At 52.8% G+C, this 19,301-nt stretch overlaps 1 protein-coding gene across 2 annotated transcripts in view; it reads right to left on the minus strand.

Annotated features, from left to right (window-relative positions):
- The window catches only part of NEGR1 (neuronal growth regulator 1), a 154,513-nt gene that overhangs the window by 38,151 nt on the left and 97,061 nt on the right, over nt 1–19,301 (minus strand). The window contains exons 5-6 of one of the 2 annotated variants that reach the window (XM_058808341.1): nt 9,726–9,846; nt 3,758–3,909 (exon numbers count right to left, since the gene is read on the minus strand). The exons of the other annotated variant lie outside the window; for it this stretch is intronic. Coding sequence (XP_058664324.1) covers nt 3,758–3,909; nt 9,726–9,846 — 273 coding nt within the window. The remainder of the gene's footprint in view (nt 1–3,757; nt 3,910–9,725; nt 9,847–19,301) is intronic. 2 annotated transcript variants of the gene reach the window in all.

The following is a 19,301-nucleotide window of genomic DNA, read 5'->3' on the forward strand; positions in this document are numbered from 1 at the left end:
GCCATGGACCAACCTGCTAGACAGACTTCAGCAGGTCAGAGAAAGAATGTTAAAGGTAACAGAGAATAAACAACTTTGGAAACCGCAGCCAGAGAATCCTGACTCCTTCTTCAGTCTCAGGGTGGGAAAGAGAGACTCTAACAGAAACCCCGAGAGCTCTCCTCCTCATGCCAGCTCACAAGGCCAGCAGCACGTGGAAATTGAGGGCAGGGTCTGGTGCCTCTGCAGTGTGGAGACAAGATTCCACACGTGTGCCACCAGCCAGGAGGGCACAGGCAGCTGCTGGCTCAGTGGAGTCCTTGTGTGATGGAATCAGCACAGAAAACTCCACCACATCCCTGTCACACGGCTCCTTCTCCTTCCCAACTCCCTGTGTGACGGAATCAGCACAGAAAACTCCACCACATCCCTCTCCTTCTCCTTCCCAACTCCCTGTGTGATGGAATCAGCACAGAAAACACCACCACATCCCTGTCACACAGCTCCTTCTCCTTCCCAACTCCCTGTGTGACGGAATCAGCACAGAAAACTCCACCACATCCCTCTCCTTCTCCTTCCCAACTCCTCGTGTGATGGAATCAGCACAGAAAACTCCACCACATCCCTGTCACACAGCTCCTTCTCCTTCCCAACTCCTCGTGTGACGGAATCAGCACAGAAAACACCACCACATCCCTCTCCTTCTCCTTCCCAATGTCACTCCTGACCGCTTGGGCAGCTTCTCACAATTATTTACATTTTTTCATAGGTACAGGCAGCATATCCAAGGATTCTGTGTGAACCTGGACATCAGGAACACCTCTGGATCACAGAACCAGCCACGGAAAAAGCAATTTCTCTGGCAGCTGTTAGGAAAGGATGCTTCCTGTGGATTGCCAGGTTTTGTAAAGAGCCTCACTCAGGCTGTGTGACCCCAGAGCAGCCCCAGGCCCTGCAATAGGGCACCAGTTCTATTCCGTTTGCTGCTCTCCAGTAGCAAATGGAGCTGCCCTGAGCCCACATTTGGTTCCTGGGCGCTGCAGGCGGGCGGGCAGGGCTCCCTCACACACACCTGAACCTGCACATATGGCCACTCTCCCTGCCAGCTAAATGAAATGCAAGAGCTTCACAGCACAGCATTCTCACTGGGGGATTAAGGAGTCCACGCTTAGCGAGTTGCTACCCCGAGAATTATTGTTACTTTATTTTTGTCTTTGTTTTTAAAGGCATAATGCTTCCAGATAATAGTAATGTAAATTATAAGCAGAGGAAAAACTTCACCAAATGATCCTCACTCCCAACCAAAATCCAGATCACCACCTTTAGGACAGCTCTCCTTGCTTGGAGAGCTGGATTAAAACAACCACAGTATAAAATAAGAGAATTATTGTTACTTTTTTTTTTTTTTTGTCATTTTTTTTAAAGGGATAATGCTTCTAGATAATATTAATGTAAATTATAAGCAAAGGAAACACTTCTCCAAATGATCCTCACTCTCAACCAAGATCCAGATCACCACCTTTAGGATTAAAACAACCACAGTATAAAATAAGACATTTCAGCTTGCTCTTTGGGTCAGACCTCTGAGCCAACGCCCCCCCATTTCCCTCCCGAGGTTGGAGCAGACCCAGATTTCCAGAATTTTCTCTCAGACCATTCTGCTTCCCACCTCCCCTTCCTTTCATGATGGAGAACATCTATTTTTATGATTTGTACTGGTGCACTTGGTACTTCTGTGACATTTTCAACCTCTGCCTCTCAAAGTGCTTTGTAAGGGTGGCTACAAGGCACCTTACAATTTAAGATGGAAAAATCCCTGGCAGCAGCTCAGAGACAGATTCAGCTCTGCTCTGTTCAAATGAAGCCAGACCTTCCTTCTACCTGCTCTGAATTGCAAATACACCAAATTCCAGCTCCTTCTGCCTTAATATTCCTTTGTTTTCACTTGCATTTTCTGTTTAAAATAAGTGTAACGTCATTCCCGCTTTGGTAATGATCCCTCAAATATTAAATAAATGGCAGCAAAGGCTCCCTGTTATTTTTTGCCTGTTACATCTCTCCTGCAGGAATTCAGAACCTCTGACAACACTCATCATATGGGGAGCAGGTTCAGGAGGAAATTTCATGGCAGGAAGGCAATAATTGTGGGATTTGAGCTACTCTGCATTTCCATGCGGTGAGGAATATATTTAAGTGTAGGAGTTTTGTCTCTCTTTTATCACCATCAGAACAAGAGAGCAGCACCAGAGCTGCACCAGGAACACCTTTGGACCCAGCAGCAGATGGCTGAACACCCAGCAGCACTGAAATGCCACCAAGGCACAGACAAAAATCCCTCCCCAACAGCACCTTGGGCCCCTTTTGGGCAGCCTCCACACCGAGCATCCATCACCTCTCACACTGCTTTTCTCCAAGAGACTGCTCTGCTCTGCACCAAGCCCTGCCAGAGCCAGGTGGGACAGAGCCCTGGCACAGCCCAGCTCTGCAGCTCAGGCTGCCCCTGGGAATGTGCTGGGAAATCTCTGCCCTTGGTTGGCAGTGCCCCTGTAGGGATCTGGGGCTGCTGCTGGGAGCAGGAACCCGAGTCACAGAGTCACAGAATCACAGAATCACAGAGTCACAGAGTCACAGAATCACAGAATCACAGAATCGCAGAATCACAGAATCACAGGAAGCTGTGCCTGTGCCCATTGTGCCTCTGCACCAGCCACTGCCAGAGCCAGGTGGGACAGAGCCCTGGCACAGCCCAGCTCTGCAGCTCAGGCTGCCCCTGGGAATGTGCTGGGAAATCTCTGCCCTTGGTTGGCAGTGCCCCTGTAGGGATCTGGGGCTGCTGCTGGGAGCAGGAACCAGAGTCACAGAGTCACAGAGTCACAGAATCACAGAGTCACAGAGTCACAGAATCGCAGAATCACAGAATCACAGGAAGCTGTGCCTGTGCCCATTGTGCCTCTGCACCAGCCACTGCCAGAGCCAGGTGGGACAGAGCCCTGGCACAGCCCAGCTCTGCAGCTCAGGCTGCCCCTGGGAATGTGCTGGGAAATCTCTGCCCTTGGTTGGCAGTGCCCCTGTAGGGATCTGGGGCTGCTGCTGGGAGCAGGAACCAGAGTCACAGAGTCACAGAATGACAGAACCACAGGATAGCAGGATCACAGGATCGCAGGATCACAGGATCGCAGGATCACAGAATCACAGGATCACAGAATCACAGGATAGCAGGATCACAGAATCACAGGATAGCAGGATCACAGGATCACAGGATCACAGGATAGCAGGATCACAGGATAGCAGGATAGCAGGATAGCAGGATCACAGGATCACAGGATAGCAGGATCACAGGATCACAGGATCACAGGATCACAGGATAGCAGGATCACAGGATAGCAGGATAGCAGGATCACAGGATCACAGGATCACAGGATCACAGAATCACAGGATAGCAGGATCACAGGATCACAGGAAGCTGTGCCCATGCCCACTGTGCACCACCACGGCAGGAAGGGTTAGCTGGGATTGCTGGCAGAGCCCCAGCCCCTGACGCCCCAAACACAGCACGGACCCCAATTACAGACCCCAATTACAGGCCCCAATTACAGGCCCCACGCTCAGGCCCCACGCTCAGACCCCACGCTCAGAACTCGCGGAACGCCGAGCCCCGACGGGCACAGGGGCACCTCCGGGTGCTCAGGGGGAGCCAACACTCGGCTCCTGCGGCCGTGGGAGCCTCGGGGCTGGCAGGAAGCAAGCAGAGCTCTGGCCCCACGTCCCCGTTACTTACGGTTGAGAGGCAGGCTGGCATTGGTCGTCCCTAGCTTGTTGGCAGCGACACAAGTATAGTTGCCAAAGTGCTCTTCTGTCACATTGGTAACAGTAAGAAGGGATCTTGTACTATAATTTTTAATAGTGATTCCTTGTTGACCATTGATCAGTCTAGAAAGCAAAAAGAAAATGTCTATAACTCATATACCGCAACCAAGATTTATTTTATTTATTTTTTATTCGCAGCTCTCTTTTCTTTCCTGGTTTCACAGCCAGCCCCTGGAGCACGGTGAGCTCTTTGTGAGCTGCCTGTGCTGGACACAAACCCTGGATGCACAACTTGGGTTTTAAACTGGGCAAAGCCAACTGGGAATTGAAATACCCCCCTGGGGCAAAAAGGGTCCTGGTAAGCCTTTCTAAGAGAGTCATTTCAAGGGGGTCTTTTCAGGCTCTGGAGGTTGCTGTGTGCTGTCACAGCTCTGGCTGGTGGCAGGGGAGGATTAGGAGCCAGGATTGTGGCCGTGGTTTTGTTTATGGGGCTCCACAGCTGCAAATGAGCCTTGCAATTAGGGACAAAATGCTCCAGCAGCACTGCTGAGGCAGCAGCCTGGGCAGGAGCAGGTAATGAAGCACAGAAAAAAGCCAAATCGGGGCTCTTCTCACCCAGCTTGGAGCTGCCCGTCCCAAATTCACAGGGAAAATGCAGGTGTGTGGATAGTGCTCCCAAAGCCGTGCCAGGAGCACTGCTGGGCACCAGGACAAAGCAGGAGAACCCATTTAATGATGTTGTCCTAGGCAAGCCACGTCTGATCAAACAAGGAGACGAGAAGGTGAACCGTGTTATTAAAAACTCGCCACAGTTACTACTCATAATTCCTTCCATTTCCCATAAGGAGCAGAGTTTTGGATTAAGAATGCAATTTTTGTCGGCTATATTGAAGGATATAATCACATATCCCGGGAATTGCTGCCATCTTCCACCGTTCTGTCTGCAAACCTTGGCAAACCTGCCGTGAATTGCACTTGTGCAGGCTGTGGAGTGAGCGCTGCCCATCGCCATGGGGTGCCCCTGTCCCATCGGGGCCCTGCAGGTGCTGCTCACACGGGGATTTCTGCTCCCTGGGCAGGCTGTGTGGCTGTGCAGGACCCTGCTCCTCCAGCCCAGGGCTGGGGAGAGGACGTGTCACACCCCATGGGCATAAAACACAGAGAAATGGGATTGCAAGCAGAGCCTCTTTGCTGTCACCATGCCCTGTGCCAGGTGGCATCTGCCTCCAAACAAGTGACAGTGCCTGCCTGCTGTGTCCCTGCAGCCCTGCTGGCACAGGCCTGGCACTGGGGACCCAGGGCTGGGATCCTGGGGCAGGTGGGGCTGGACAGGAGTGCAGATGGATGAGCACACCATTCCCAGAGCAGGGGCTGGCCAGGGTGTCTGCGTGCAGCTGGAGGAGCAAGAACTGTTCCTGGGGAATTCGTTACTCTGTGCAAGGCTCGGCCACGCTCAGCACTGAGCTCACATTTATCATTTATTGTATAATCACTTATTATATAAGCGTTTATTATGTAATCATTTATTGCTGGGCCTCACCCAGTGACTGCCAGGCTGCAACAGCATCCTGAGGGGTGTGCAACAGCATCCTGGGGTGTGCACAACAGAGTTCTGGGGTGCACAACAGCACTCTGGGTGTGTACAACAGACTCTGGGTGTGCACAGCAGCACTCTGGGGTGTACAACAGACTCTGGGTGTGCACAGCAGCACTCTGGGTGTGCACAACAGACTCTGGGTGTGCACAGCAGCACTCTGGGGTGTACAGTAACGTTCTGGGGTGCACAACAGCACTCTGGGTGTGCACAACAGTGTCCCGGGAGTGCACAACAGCACTCTGGGGTGTACAATAATGTTCTGGGTGTGCACAGCAGCACTCTGGGTGTGTACAACAAACTCTGGGTGTGCACAGCAGCACTCTGGGGTGTACAATAATGTTCTGGGTGTGCACAGCAGCACTCTGGGTGTGCACAACAGTGTCCCAGGAGTGTACAACAGCACTCTGGGGTGTACAGTAACGTTCTGGGTGTGCACAGCAGCACTCTGGGTGTGTACAACAGACTCTGGGTGTGCACAGCAGCTCTCTGGGTGTGTACAACAGACTCTGGGTGTGCACAGCAGCACTCTGGGGTGTACAATAATGTTCTGGGTGTGCACAGCAGTGTCCCGGGAGTGTACAACAGCATTCTGGGGTGTACAATAATGTTCTGGGTGTGCACAGCAGCACTCTGGGTGTGCACAGCAGTGCCCCGGGAGTGTACAACAGCACTCTGGGGTGTACAATAATGTTCTGGGTGTGCACAGCAGTGTCCTGGGAGTGTACAACAGCACTCTGGGGTGTACAATAATGTTCTGGGTGTGCACAGCAGCACTCTGGGTGTGTACAACAGCACTCTGGGGTGTACAATAATGTTCTGGGTGTGCACAGCAGCACTCTGGGTGTGTGCAGCCGCCCTGCACGCCCCTTCCCCCTGCTCTGTGTACCCAGGGCAGTGCCAGCCCCTCCTCATGGCAGGGATGGGCCCCTGGCATCCCCAGCTCCCCCAGTGCCAGCCCCAGGCCCTGCCTCTGCCTCCATCCCAGAGCACCTGCACCGTGCTGTAATTGATGGAACCCTGATAGTGAGCTTTGTCATTCCACATGTAAGCCTTGTTTGCTTTGAGAGGGAAAAGGGAATGAATACTTTAATATTTCATTTAGGTGACTTCTGGGCTTCTTCCCTGTGGCTGTTTAATGCCTGAGCTCTAATTCCTGCAAGCCCAGCACACAGCCTGGGTTCAGAGGTGGCACAGTGAAGCCATGGTGCTCTGCACAGGGGATCCCCAGCAATCTCCAAAGCCACACACATTCCTGACACCCATCCCTGGAAGTGCCCCCGGATCCACCCTGGAGCCCCCTGGCACAGAGGAAGGGGGCTGGAATGGAATCAACTTCAAGATCCCCTCCAACCCAACCATGTGATGTTTCTAGGACAGTTTTGAGATGATTTATTAACTTCTCTCCCAAATTTTCTCCAGCTCTCCCCACCCTGTGCACCAGCTCCTGTGGGAATTTGCTGAACAGAGCTCCTGGGAAGGCAGTGATTAGCAGAACCAGCCCTCCCTGCGTCAAAGAGCAATAACTTTAACTCAGTGCAGTCTGTTACTGCCTCTGTGTTTAGCTTTAATGGGTATTTTATGATGAGGTGGTCCCTGGAGCCTGGGAATGGTGCTTTTGGATTCACATTAATCTCAGTAACAACAATGCAATTTCCACCCCCAAAAGCCTTGTTTCAGGCACTGCACACACACTTATGATTGCAGGGCTAACTCCCACTGCTAATTTATTGAACAATCCATCCCGATTTCTAACAAAGAGAAGTCCCAGCCCCAGAGCATCTGACATAAATGGGATCCTCTCTATTGTGTTAGCCGAGAATCCAGCAGGGTGTGCACTCCCAGGGAGCAAATTCAGCTGTGGAGCACAGCTGGAAATTATCTGCAGGGTAATGGAGATGCTCTCCGAGAGCTGAAAGCAGTGCCTGAGCTGGCCATGGCTCACCCTGAGCTAGCCAAGGTCCATCCTGAGCTGGCTGCCCATCATCCAGAGGCAGAGGGAGACATTGGATCCAAAACCAGCAAAGAACCACCTCTGGGTTGTCACCCTGGTTTTTTAAGATTTTCTAAGCCTTCTGATGTTTATATTCTTTGTTGTGAACTTTCTCACACGCTTTCTGTAAATAACTCATTGTTTTGCATTCCTTTATGGAGCAGGAGAAATCTGATGGACTGTTGGTTTGTCCAGTGTCATTGGAGAGGTGACACCCTCCAATCCGCTGTCACTTCTGGAAATCTATAAATGTTGGAGTCAGAAATTAAACTTCCCTTTTCCTTCACCTTGAGAGCAGCCGTGTGTGCTTGTGTTCTTTCATGTCCTACAGTGACACTGGGTATTTGCCCCTTTCCTGCAAGGGATGGGGCTCAGAGATCCCCAGCAGGAGCTCACAGGATGCCCTGAGCTGGAAGGGACCCCAAGGATCCCCAGAGCCCAGTTCCTGAAAGGATGGAGCACTAGACTGAACCCAGGATTTGAGCAGCAGGAGCCAGCAGCACAGAGATTTCCTGCAGAGGTGAAACTCCACCAGCACAGGAGCAGAGGCACAGCCTGGGGTGCCCTGAAATGCACACCTGGGTGCCCTGAAATGCACGGCCTGGTGCCCTGAAATGCACAGCCTGGTGCCCTGAAATGCACACCTGGGTGTCCTGAAATGCACACCTGGGTGCCCTGAAATGCACACCTGGGTGTCCTGAAATGCACAGCCTGGTGTCCTGAAATGCACGGCCTGGGTGCCCTGAAATGCACACCTGGGTGCCCTGAAATGCATGGCCTGGGTGCCCTGAAATGCACAGCCTGGTGCCCTGAAATGCACACCTGGGTGCCCTGAAATGCACGGCCTGGGTGCCCTGAAATGCACACCTGGGTGCCCTGAAATGCACAGCCTGGTGCCCTGAAATGCACGGCCTGGGTGCCCTGAAATGCACAGCCTGGTGCCCTGAAATGCACACCTGGGTGCCCTGAAATGCACAGCCTGGTGCCCTGAAATGCACGGCCTGGGTGCCCTGAAATGCACACCTGGGTGCCCTGAAATGCACAGCCTGGTGCCCTGAAATGCACACCTGGGTGCCCTGAAATGCACACCTGGGTGCCCTGAAATGCACACCTGGGTGTCCTGAAATGCACACCTGGGTGCCCTGAAATGCACAGCCTGGTGCCCTGAAATGCACACCTGGGTGCCCTGAAATGCACAGCCTGGTACCCTGAAATGCACAGCCTGGTGCCCTGAAATGCACACCTGGGTGCCCTGAAATGCTCTGCTTGGCCTCTCCTGCTGCTGCCATGGATGTGCTCAGCAGGGAGGAGTTTGAGCAGAGCTACAAACAGAAAGGTGATCAGCATGCTGGGAGCTGCTAACTGAACCTGGAGTGCCCACCTGCCCTGAAATGCTCCCACAGAAAGGGTGTTTGTGCTGCAATGGCCCTGGGATGGGCACAGCAGCACAGCCACGGAAATGGGGTGCAGATGGATCTCACCAGCACAGAGAAACACTCCTGTCCTTACAGGGAAGATCAGCTGCAGAGAAGCTGCAGGACACGGTGGGATGCCATGGCTCAGCGGAGGGAGGAGGACAGCAGCTCGTGCTGCAGGAGGGGAGCAGCTGAGGAGGGAGCTGACAGATGGCTTTCTGTGAAAAAGGGTCATTAATATTCTCCTGCCAGCTCCAGGTTTAATGGGATGTTCGAGCTGACAAACCCAGCGCTTGGAGGCTGGGAAATTCCTGAAGCTCCCCAGCTCCAAGGGACAATATCCACCTGCTTCTGCAGCCTGCGAGCCCAAGAGGAACGAGCTCCTGCAAAGGCCCAGGAGCCTGTAAAATGTCCTGCTGGAAAGCAAACACCTTCCTGTTTAATGAGCTGCCTTGGGAACACAGGGGCTCTGCAGAGGTGCTGCTGCTGACCCAGAAGGGCCCCACAAACCCAGAACACAGGCCAGGCTTTAGGGCTCAGAGCCCCCCTGACCCCTTGGCTGCAGCGACCTGCAGGGCTCACCCCAGGGAGCACAACCAGGGCACCGCTCACCCTGCCTCAAAGCCTTGCTCTCAAAGGTGAGGACGGCAAATTAAACAGAAATCCTCTTTGCAGCTTTTCCCAGTGCTTTTCTGGCTGTCACCCTCCAAAGGCTGCAGCTCCTGCAGCTCCTTTGGATGTCAGGCTGTGCCATTTCCCCTCTGCCACAACAGGAGCCACGGGGCAGCTCCAGCACCAAGCAGTGTGTACCAGGCACACTGGTACGAGCTCCAAGCACTGCTGCTGGGGCCGGGAAGGTGCTGGAATGGGCCCCCGGGCAGCCCCAGCCTGGCAGCAGCCCTGGCACACGAGGGGTGGGCGAGCAGGGGCTACTTACTTCCTCTCTCCTTTGTACCACACAAAGTCCGGGGCAGGCACTCCTGCACCTTCGCACCGGATCAGGCCGTTCCCTCCAAGCATCACACCGCTGGATTTAAGTTCCTGAATTGTGGGGACAACTGCAAAATAAGAATTGTGAAAGAGATGGACATTGGCATCTGGACAGGCAGGTCACCCAACGCCGCTGCTCCTCTCGGCCCCTCCAGGGGCTTCGCTCCAGCCTGAGGCACGTGGCAGCACTGTGTGCATCCGCAGAGGGAAAAGATCCCACTCTGCTCATCCTGCTGCGTGTGCCTGGTGCACACTGCACATCCCACACTGCTCATCCTGCTGTGTGTGCCTGGTGCACACTGCACATCCCACACTGCTCATCCTGCTGTGTGTGCCTGGTGCACACTGCACATCCCACACTGCTCATCCTGCTGTGTGTGCCTGGTGCACGCTGCACATCCCACACTGCACATCCCACACTGCTCATCCTGCTGTGTGTGCCTGGCACACGCTGCACCTCCCACACTGCTCATCCTGCTGTGTGTGCCTGGTGCACACTGCACATCCCACACTGCACATCCCACACTGCACATCCCACACTGCACATCCCACATTGCTCATCCTGCTGTGTGTGCCTGGTGCACACTGCACATCCCACACTGCACATCCCACACTGCACATCCCACAGTGCTCATCCTGCTGTGTGTGCCTGGCACATGCTGCACATCCCACACTGCACATCCCACACTGCACATCCCACACTGCACATCCCACAGTGCTCATCCTGCTGTGTGTGCCTGGCACACGCTGCACCTCCCACACTGCTCATCCTGCTGTGTGTGCCTGGTGCACACTGCACATCCCACACTGCACATCCCACACTGCTCATCCTGCTGTGTGTGCCTGGTGCACGCTGCACATCCCACACTGCACATCCCACACTGCACATCCCACACTGCACATCCCACACTGCTCATCCTGCTCTGGTGCACATTGCACATCCCACACTGCACATCCCACACTGAACATCCCACACTGAACATCTTACCCTGCATCACACCGCACATCCCACACTGCTCATCCTGCTCTGGTACACACTGCACATCCCACACTGCACATCCCACTCTGCACATCCCACTCTGCACATCCCACTCTGCTCATCCTGCTCCGTGTGCATGGTGTGGGAACCCAGCTGAGACGTGGAGACACAGCAATGCAGTCCTGCAAATGCTGCTTGTCAGTCCCCAAACACAAGCCATATTATTCTTTAATTAGCCATCAGGGTTTAAACCCTGAGCACTGCAAAAGGCACAGGAGCCCCCAGAACTGGGGGACCCTGTCACTGACAGGTCCCTGATCTCCTGGATCGGCTGCACACACCCCCAAACCTCTGAGGTCTCCAACTAACAGAGTGAACCTCCAAAGTGATGAGCCAACCACAAATATCAGAGAAAAGTGATTTTCCCATCATTCCGCCACATGTTGAGTTGTTTCAGTAAGTACATTTTGTCTTTTTAAATAGTAAACACCGTAAATAGGAATAAACTTTTTGAGCTTAGAACTACAGACACAAATAAAGATGAAAAGCAATTGTCAGGTTTTCCAGTTGCCTGCAGAAGGAACCACCAGCTGAAAATAAAACACAGCAAATTCCTCAGGAAAGAGATTATCAAAGGCAACAACTGCCTCCTCCTGGAACTTTTTACATCCTCTGGTTTTAAACAATAATTTATGTGCATCATCAAAACGCTGTAAAAACCAAACCACATCACTTATAAATAAAAATCTGTTTATTTTTTCCCGAGCAGCTCTCCAGATGTTGCTCTAAGGTGTTTATGGGCCCCTGGAGCTCTGCCTGCCTCGCTCTGCTCCCCTCACGTTGTGTGGTGCTGCTCCCCCAGCCCGGATCCAGGAGCTGAACCACTGAGGGCTGAGGGGTCCTGGGACCACCCCAGCCGAGCCTGGCCAGCCAGGAGCTCTCAGAAAAGCTGGGAAGAAGCCCAGGAGGTGCTGGCTTGGATGGAGCTTGGTGGTGGCCACAGGAACACCTTCAGCCCCAGAGCAGCAGGGCTGAGTGACCCCGACCCATCCCCACCTCCTCCAGGTGCAAACCCCAAGGGATGGGATGGGAATGTCTCACTGAGGCACAGGGAATCTTGGAGAGGCTATTTCCACACCTGGAAACAGGTGCACACCAGGTTTTACCTGAGTGTGAGTTGATTATGGATCGGTGCAGCTATCCCAGCTCTGTAGCTGAGCTTTGCTGTAATTACAGTAAACTGATTTGTTACCCCACCAAATCGCTTTGTAAATCTGAAACACTCAACGACTGAGCACCGCTAAGCCCTTGTGCAGCCTTATCTCTGCATCCCTGTCCTTTGCACTGCCTTCTGCTTTGCCAAATCCTCTGTGGATCATCCCAGACCCTTCTGAGGGATTTTCCTTTGTGTGCTTTACCGTGGCAGTGCCCGCATCCAGCTCTGCAAAGGCTCCTGTGCCCAAATCCCCCTGCGTTAGCCATTCCTTGGGAGGAGGTCACTGACACAGGTGGGGATGTTCTCTGTGACCCTCAGGGCAGTGACAGCCAGTGTCCCCTCCCAGCAGGATCTGTCCCACTCTGCAGGAAGGGAATCTGCTGGGAACACAGCTGCCATGGCCAGGCACAGCAAACACAGCCCTCAGCACAACCCCTGATTTTAACCTGACTGGGAGGGGGAGTTTCACCTGGGGCTAAAGCAGGGCTGCTGCTCCCTCCTCCATCCTCCCTCACAAGCCTCTCAGCCCTTGCCTCCAGCCTCCTCATGCAATGACTGCAGCAAACCAATCCATAAATCCATTAGCTTTCACCCGGGAACATCAACGATTGAAGGGGATAATACATGTATAAGCAATTTGCGTGACTCCTTCATAATCTGCATAAGAAGAAATACAGATTGTTTTTGTCATTCCATAAAATCAACAGGGACGGGTGAAACATTCCCACTCCTTCCCCAGGCTGTGTCAAAGATGTGACCCCTGGAGGAGCAATAAGGGATGAGGAAGGCCTGAGTCACGTCCCAAGCCCAGTTCCTCAGAGGCACCACCTTCTGCTTCCCCCCGGGCCTGCTCACCTTCCCCTTGCTGTTTTGGGGATATTTCTGTCTTGCTTGGCTGGCTGTTCTTTACACAAAGGCAGAACATCCCTGACAATGTGTTTCAGGATGAGCTGGTGCATAAAGCCCTGCAGCTTTCTGCTGCTTCATGGGCAGCTGGGATGGGGATGCCAGCTGCAGCCCAGCTCCAAATAACAATTCCAGACTCTGCTGCTGGCTTGGAAACTACTGGAAAACTTTTGAGGAGGAAATTTTCTCAGATCTCCCTTTGAGGAGGATTTCAGCTCCTGTTTGTTCGGAACAAGAATGGAAATCAATGTTCCCTGCTCCAGGAAATCCCTGGTTAGTACAGGCATGGAAACACAAAGCGGAGATTGCTGGAGCCACCGTCTCCCGGATTTATCACTGTCAGCTTATTTTATGGCTTTTACTCCAAAGACAAACTGTGGGGTGCAGCTGTGCTCCTGGAGCTCTAATTAAGGAGCCAGAAATCCATCAGCCCTGCAAGCCTGAGCAGCTGCAGGTGAGATCCCACACCCAGACCTGCTGCTCACCTGCCCAGGGCTGCCCTGAACGGGCAGAGACAAACACAGGGAGCAGAAATGTGGTTAAAGAGAAGCTGGGGCCGAAGGGAGGAGTGGGAGCAGCGAGACCCCAGCTCCAGCCCTCCCTCACACCCCACAGCTGGAGCATCTCCATGGCAGGTGTGAAGGAGGGATTGATTCCTGCTGGCACCCAGCACAAACAGCAATAAACACCAGCGAGGAAATCACACCCTGGCTCAGGGATGGGCAGCAGGAGGGAGGAAGGCTGGAAGGGAAGGCTGAGGGAGGCTGCAGGAGGAGGGAAGGGGTGCCAGCCCCCCACATCTCCCAGGGCAGTGTTACCCAGACAAATCAACGGCCGAGAGAGACACCGCAATGAAACCTAACAGGGATCTTAACTGGCGTAAAACTAATAATTTAAAATGTATTTGTCATTTCTGGGTCCGCTAAATAACGGTTAAATAAAATGACAGAGGGAAAATGCGATTATCCGCGTCTGTCGGCAGCGCCGGCTCCTGTGACTCAGATCCGGAGGTTTCTGTCCCCACAGTGGCTCCTTGTTCAATCCCCTCCCGTGGCTCATCCCTGCCGAGCAGGGCACTTCAAACCAAGCCCAATTCCTGCCTTGGAAATGAGTTACAGGAACTGCTGGGTAGCGATTTCCCCGCGGGCTCTAAGTGCCTTGCTGGGAAAGGCTTTTGGGGTGGGGGCTGGAGCCGTGCAGAGCATCCCCATGTCCTGCACGTCTGTCTGTCCCTGCGACACGGCAGGCAGGCACTGCTGCTGGCCACAGCTCACATTTGCTGTCCCCAAAACACAGATCTGTGCACCCCACAGCAGGGGCTGGGCAGGAGGGTGGCAGGGGCTCGAAGGCTGCAGTTTATTGCAGCCCTGAGACACAAGAACAGTCTCTGTTTCGCCCGCACGGTCAAAGAATGAGTCGGAGCTCTTCATTTCTCGCTCTCAGAGTTGTTTATTGTATCTTATCTATAAAAATTTTTCTCCTGCCCTGCTGAGGTCCGTCCAGCTGGACAATTCCAGGCATACTGACTGCCCCCGGGGTGGTGTTATCTCTTTATACTACAAACTATGTATGACATATTTATAATTACAAATTTTCCAATCACCTATGTTAGACAGTGAGCTTCTACTCTAAACCAATCCAAAAGTGCCAACATCACTGCAGAAAATGGAGGTAGAGAAGAAGGAGAAGAAAGGCTGGACACACCCAAGTCCCTCCATCTTGTCCCCAAAACTCTTATTCTAAAAACCCCAAAATCTACTTTTTCACCCAGTGATAATTTTATTATTACACTACTTAAACTTCTGTGGCTTTCAGGTCCTCATACAAAGCTGGTAACTTGCTCCATGAGTCATAATCAAACCCACAGGTGTTCTGGGCTCTGACAGCAGGGAGAAGAGCTGGGCTCAGCACGCCCCAGAGCTGGTGCCAGGTGTCCCCAAGGGCTCGGTGTCACACCTGGGACCCACACAGGTGTCACCCCACACAGAGCAGTGCCCAGGCCAGGCTGAACGGGACCTGGGCTATGGACGGGGTCCCTGCCATGACTGGGGTGGGATGAGATGGGATTTAGGGTCTCTCCCAACCCAACCAGCCCCTGGTTCTCACTCTGCATCTCCCCAACACCTTTGCATGGAAACCCAAACTTAGCCCCTGAGGTTCTGCTCCAAACCAGCCCAAAGACCTGTTGGACCTGGTCCCATCCCAACTATCTCCATTCTGCTTCCAAAGGTCTAAAGGAAGAGTCAGACCCATGGCATTCCCAGGCCATGCAATCAAAACCAGCCCAAAGACCTGCTGGACATGGTCCCATCCCAACTATCTCCATTGTGCTTCCAAGTGTCTAAAGGGAGAGTCAGACCCATGGCATTCCCGGGCACAGGGAATGCTCCAGCCCCAGCAGGTTTCCTCTTTTAACATTTTAATGAGCTTCGGGACTTTTAGGCACATTAGTTATGTTGCCCTAATTACTCATTATAATTCTAATGTGCATTTTATATTTAATTACAATGCTTATAAAGATTTGGTATGGACAGTAAATTATTATAACTAGCATGTGCATAATGATTACGAGCTGAATTTATTAACTTTTACACGAGCATTCAGCGCTGGAAACTTCCAATTTCACCTTTTGAGCCCCCATATTGTCTGATTAAACCAACATATCTGTGGCATTAATTGTAAATGTCAAGAAAAAAAAAAGATCTTTTATTTTCCCTGTTTTCATCAGCTTTTAATTTGGCATCCTAATGCCATCTTTTGTTAGTGAAATTGCTTTCCAGGGTGTTAAGATAAAAAATTCCAGGTAAGAGAGCAGGTTTTTTGAGATGTGTTTTGTGCTCAGAAGAACAGATATCAGCGATATTCAAATATATTCTTTTCTGTATACGCACCCTCCGAGTGTTTTACCAACGCAGTAACAAGCCAGACAGCATTACTTGTACTTTAAATAATTAAGATGGGCTTTCAACACTCTGTATTATTTAATTTTTTCTAATTTATTCAGCGCAGCAGCCCTCCCTCTGCCCAGATTAATGGAGTGGTTCCATAATGGCTCCTCATGTCAGAACCTTCTCTGCCGTGCAGAAACATTGGAGAGACACGGCTGGAACAACCACTGGGCTCAGCAAGTTGCAGGCTGATTTATTCCAGCTTTTCTCCATCACTTATCAGCATCTGGACTCACTGCCATCCTGACACACACATTTCCATACATTGTACAAGCAAACACAGGAGATGGGGTAAGAATTCAGTTCTGGATAGAACACAGGGGCTCTTTTGAGCTTTTCGCTGAATACCAGGCCGGTTTGGGTTGGGAGAGAGCTTAAATCCCATCCCATTCCCACCCCTGCCATGGCACGGACATCTCCCAATGTCCAGTCTGGCCTTGGGCACTGCCAGGGATCCAGGGGCAGCCACAGCTGCTCTGGGAATGCCATCCCAGCCAGGAATCCCTTCCCATGTCCCCAATAAATCTAAATGTGCCTTCCTTCAGCTTTGCCTTTCCCACCGCTTTCAAGGTGGATTAATTGAACAATGGTGCCATCCCCTCATGGATTAACTGAACAATTGTGCCATCCCCTCAGGAGAGAGCAGCCTCAGGCATTCCCTGGTGGGATCTGGGATGTCACAGGGATGTCACAGGGATGTCACATCTCCTCCCTCAGTCCAGCTCATGGATTGCACTGGAGCCCCCAAATCCCTGCCTGCTGAGCCATTTCTGGGTTTGGACAGGAAACCTCTCTGAGGGGCTGGGCACAAAGCTCATAGCCCACAGGTGATTGGTATGTGGGTGGAAAACATCAGAGCGGCACTGAGGGGCAGGGACAGGACAGTGCCACAGAGCTGTGCCAGCCTGCAGGGAGAGCTGGCCCTGGGCCTGGCTGGGAACCCGCACCAGGCCCTGCCTCGGCTGCTGCCCTCCCTCCTTCCCTCCAGGGAAGGTACAAGCAACGGCCTCCAACGGCTTCCAGGAATTACTGAGCGCATCTTTCGGCAGCAAAGCTGAGGAGAAGATGAACTGCAGCAAGCTGGTGGCTTTCCAAGCAAAGAAAGCTGGGAAGCAAGGAGCCAAGTCCCTGAGGGTAGGGCGGGAATGCAGGCAGAGCCCTGCTGCAGCCCCACGGCCAAACCACCCCAGGGGCACCTTCCTGGGCATAGGGACACTGCTGGGGTCCCCCTGCACAGTGCCCCTGCCATGGCACAAACCAGCCCAGGGCACCTTCATGGGACAGGGACCCAGCTGGGGTCCCCCAGCCCCAAACACCCAGCTGGGGCCTGGCTGCGCCCCCCAAACCCAGCACAGCCACCAGCACACACCTGTGCTCACCCTGCAGCTCCCTGATGGATTTATTGGGATCACACCTGGGGTCACAGTGAGCATGGGGCTCCCAGAAGTGCCCCACACACTGGTTGCCCACAGCAAACCTCCTGCTGCAGGGCCAGGCAGCTCTGGGCGCAGCTGGAGCTCCCCAGGTGCAGGGGACAGAGGGAATTTGGCCCAGCAGAGCTGCAGGAGGGGATTTGCTGGGATGGGATGCAGCACTGAGCATGCAGCATGGCAGGGAGGAGGAACCAGCTCCAGCCCCGCTCTGCCATGGCCAGGCTGGCAGCAATCAGCCAGAGCTGCAGCAAAGCAGAGCAGGGGATGGTGAGACTGAGCTGGAAGACTTTGCTTGAGGGACATGTCAAGGTGCTCTCGCTCTTTTCTCATTTTAGAAGCTGACAGGGTGAGTGCTGACGCCTGGACAGCAGCACATGCCTAAGCCCTCAGGATCTTCCCTTCCCTTGCTGGGAATTTTGGGGTCTCTGAGGTGCTGGGATAATAAGCACCAGCCCAAATTTCTTCACTGGTTTCTGTGGATAAACACGTTGTGTTTAAACGGAAATCCATTACTGAGCACAAAGGGGGAAATGAGGAATCCCACCCTCGTTATCTCCCAGCAGTGGTGGAACCCCCAGACCCACGCTGAGCTACTAAAGCAAGGACAGGGCTGCACTGGGTTTGGGTAGAGCTCAGGAGCAGAGGCAGAGCTTTGGGCAGCACAGGGCTCCCATCCAGCTCGCTGAGATTGCATCCCAGGCAGCCAGGTGAGGCCAGCGCTGCTGCCGAGGCCAGCACTCATTACTGCCGATAATAAATGCAAGCATAAGTCACAGTTAGCACTGAACAGATTGTTTGGGGTTGCAAAGACAGCAGCTGTCACAGCTTGACAGCTTTCTTGTTAGTGAATCAGCTTTCCTGACAGTCTTTTTGATTGAAAACCCCTGTTCCCTGACAGAGTGTTGGAGCTGATGTACATATGTAGCTCATGAAGAATGAGAGGGAGCCATGAAAGGTCTCGAAGCTCTCGCTCTGTATTAAAAGGAGTTCAGTTTGCATAGAGGGAGGGCTGGGCTGCACTCCCCAGCTCTGCAGGGAGGTGACAGGGACAGGGAGGTGACAGGGACACGGCCACAGCCTCAGGGGCTCTCTGAGAGCAGGAAGGATTTCATGCTAGGTAGGGTCTGTGGTGTCACAGACAGCTTTTATGGAAAGTCCTTTCCTAAGGATTGTTCCTCCTGAGAAGCTGCGAGGCCTCAGGAACAAAATGCAAACAATGGTTATCTGCTGCTGTGGGATGCAACAGGTGCATCTGGGATTGGGCTCATGGGGTTGTTTCTGATTAATGGCCAATCACAGTCAGCTGGCTCGGACACAGAGCCGAGACACAAACCTTTGTTATCATTCTTTGCTATTCTTAGCACAGCTTTGTTTTAAACCATAAAAGCAAGAGGGGACTTCTCAAAGCTCCTGTGGCTCCCATCTGCTGCCTCCACCACACCTTTGCCACCACAGCAGGTACTTGAACCCCAGGAAAAATCAGGCCGTAATAATGACTTTACAGCACATTCCTAGTGCAGAGCCATTTCAAACTGCAATTACTGGGAAAAAAAAAACCATGAAAAATAAAATATCAAGGGATGGGAAGTTGCACTGGGCTGACACTGCTCAGACCTGGCTTTTTGTGGCCCCAGCAGCTGCTCTCAGACCCCTCTGACCATCACCTCAAAGCTCTACAAGGGACAGGAGCCCTCAGCCTGGCCCCACAGCAGCCAGGCACAATGCAATCACAGGCAGAAATATTGCTCTGCACTCTGTTGACTATTAGGAAATATTTTAAGTAATTGTTTTTTGCTGAAGAGTGATCTGGGCAGGGGAACACTCCTGGAAGCTGGAGAGCTCTCCATTAATTTTGGCTCTAGCCCGGAGTCTAACACAGCTCTGCTCCAAATTGCTGCTTCCAACGCAGCAGCTCTTTGGAGATGACTCATTTCCATTAAAGGCTCAATTTCCAGGGCTGTATTTTCACTGGTGGTTAAAGTGGGATCACCTGGAGGCCGGGTCTGGCAGGGGGAAAGGCACCGATCCCACCTGCTGCAGG

Source organism: Ammospiza caudacuta, chromosome 7 (assembly GCF_027887145.1).
Source record: "Ammospiza caudacuta isolate bAmmCau1 chromosome 7, bAmmCau1.pri, whole genome shotgun sequence".
NCBI classification, from domain to species: Eukaryota; Metazoa; Chordata; class Aves; order Passeriformes; family Passerellidae; genus Ammospiza; species Ammospiza caudacuta.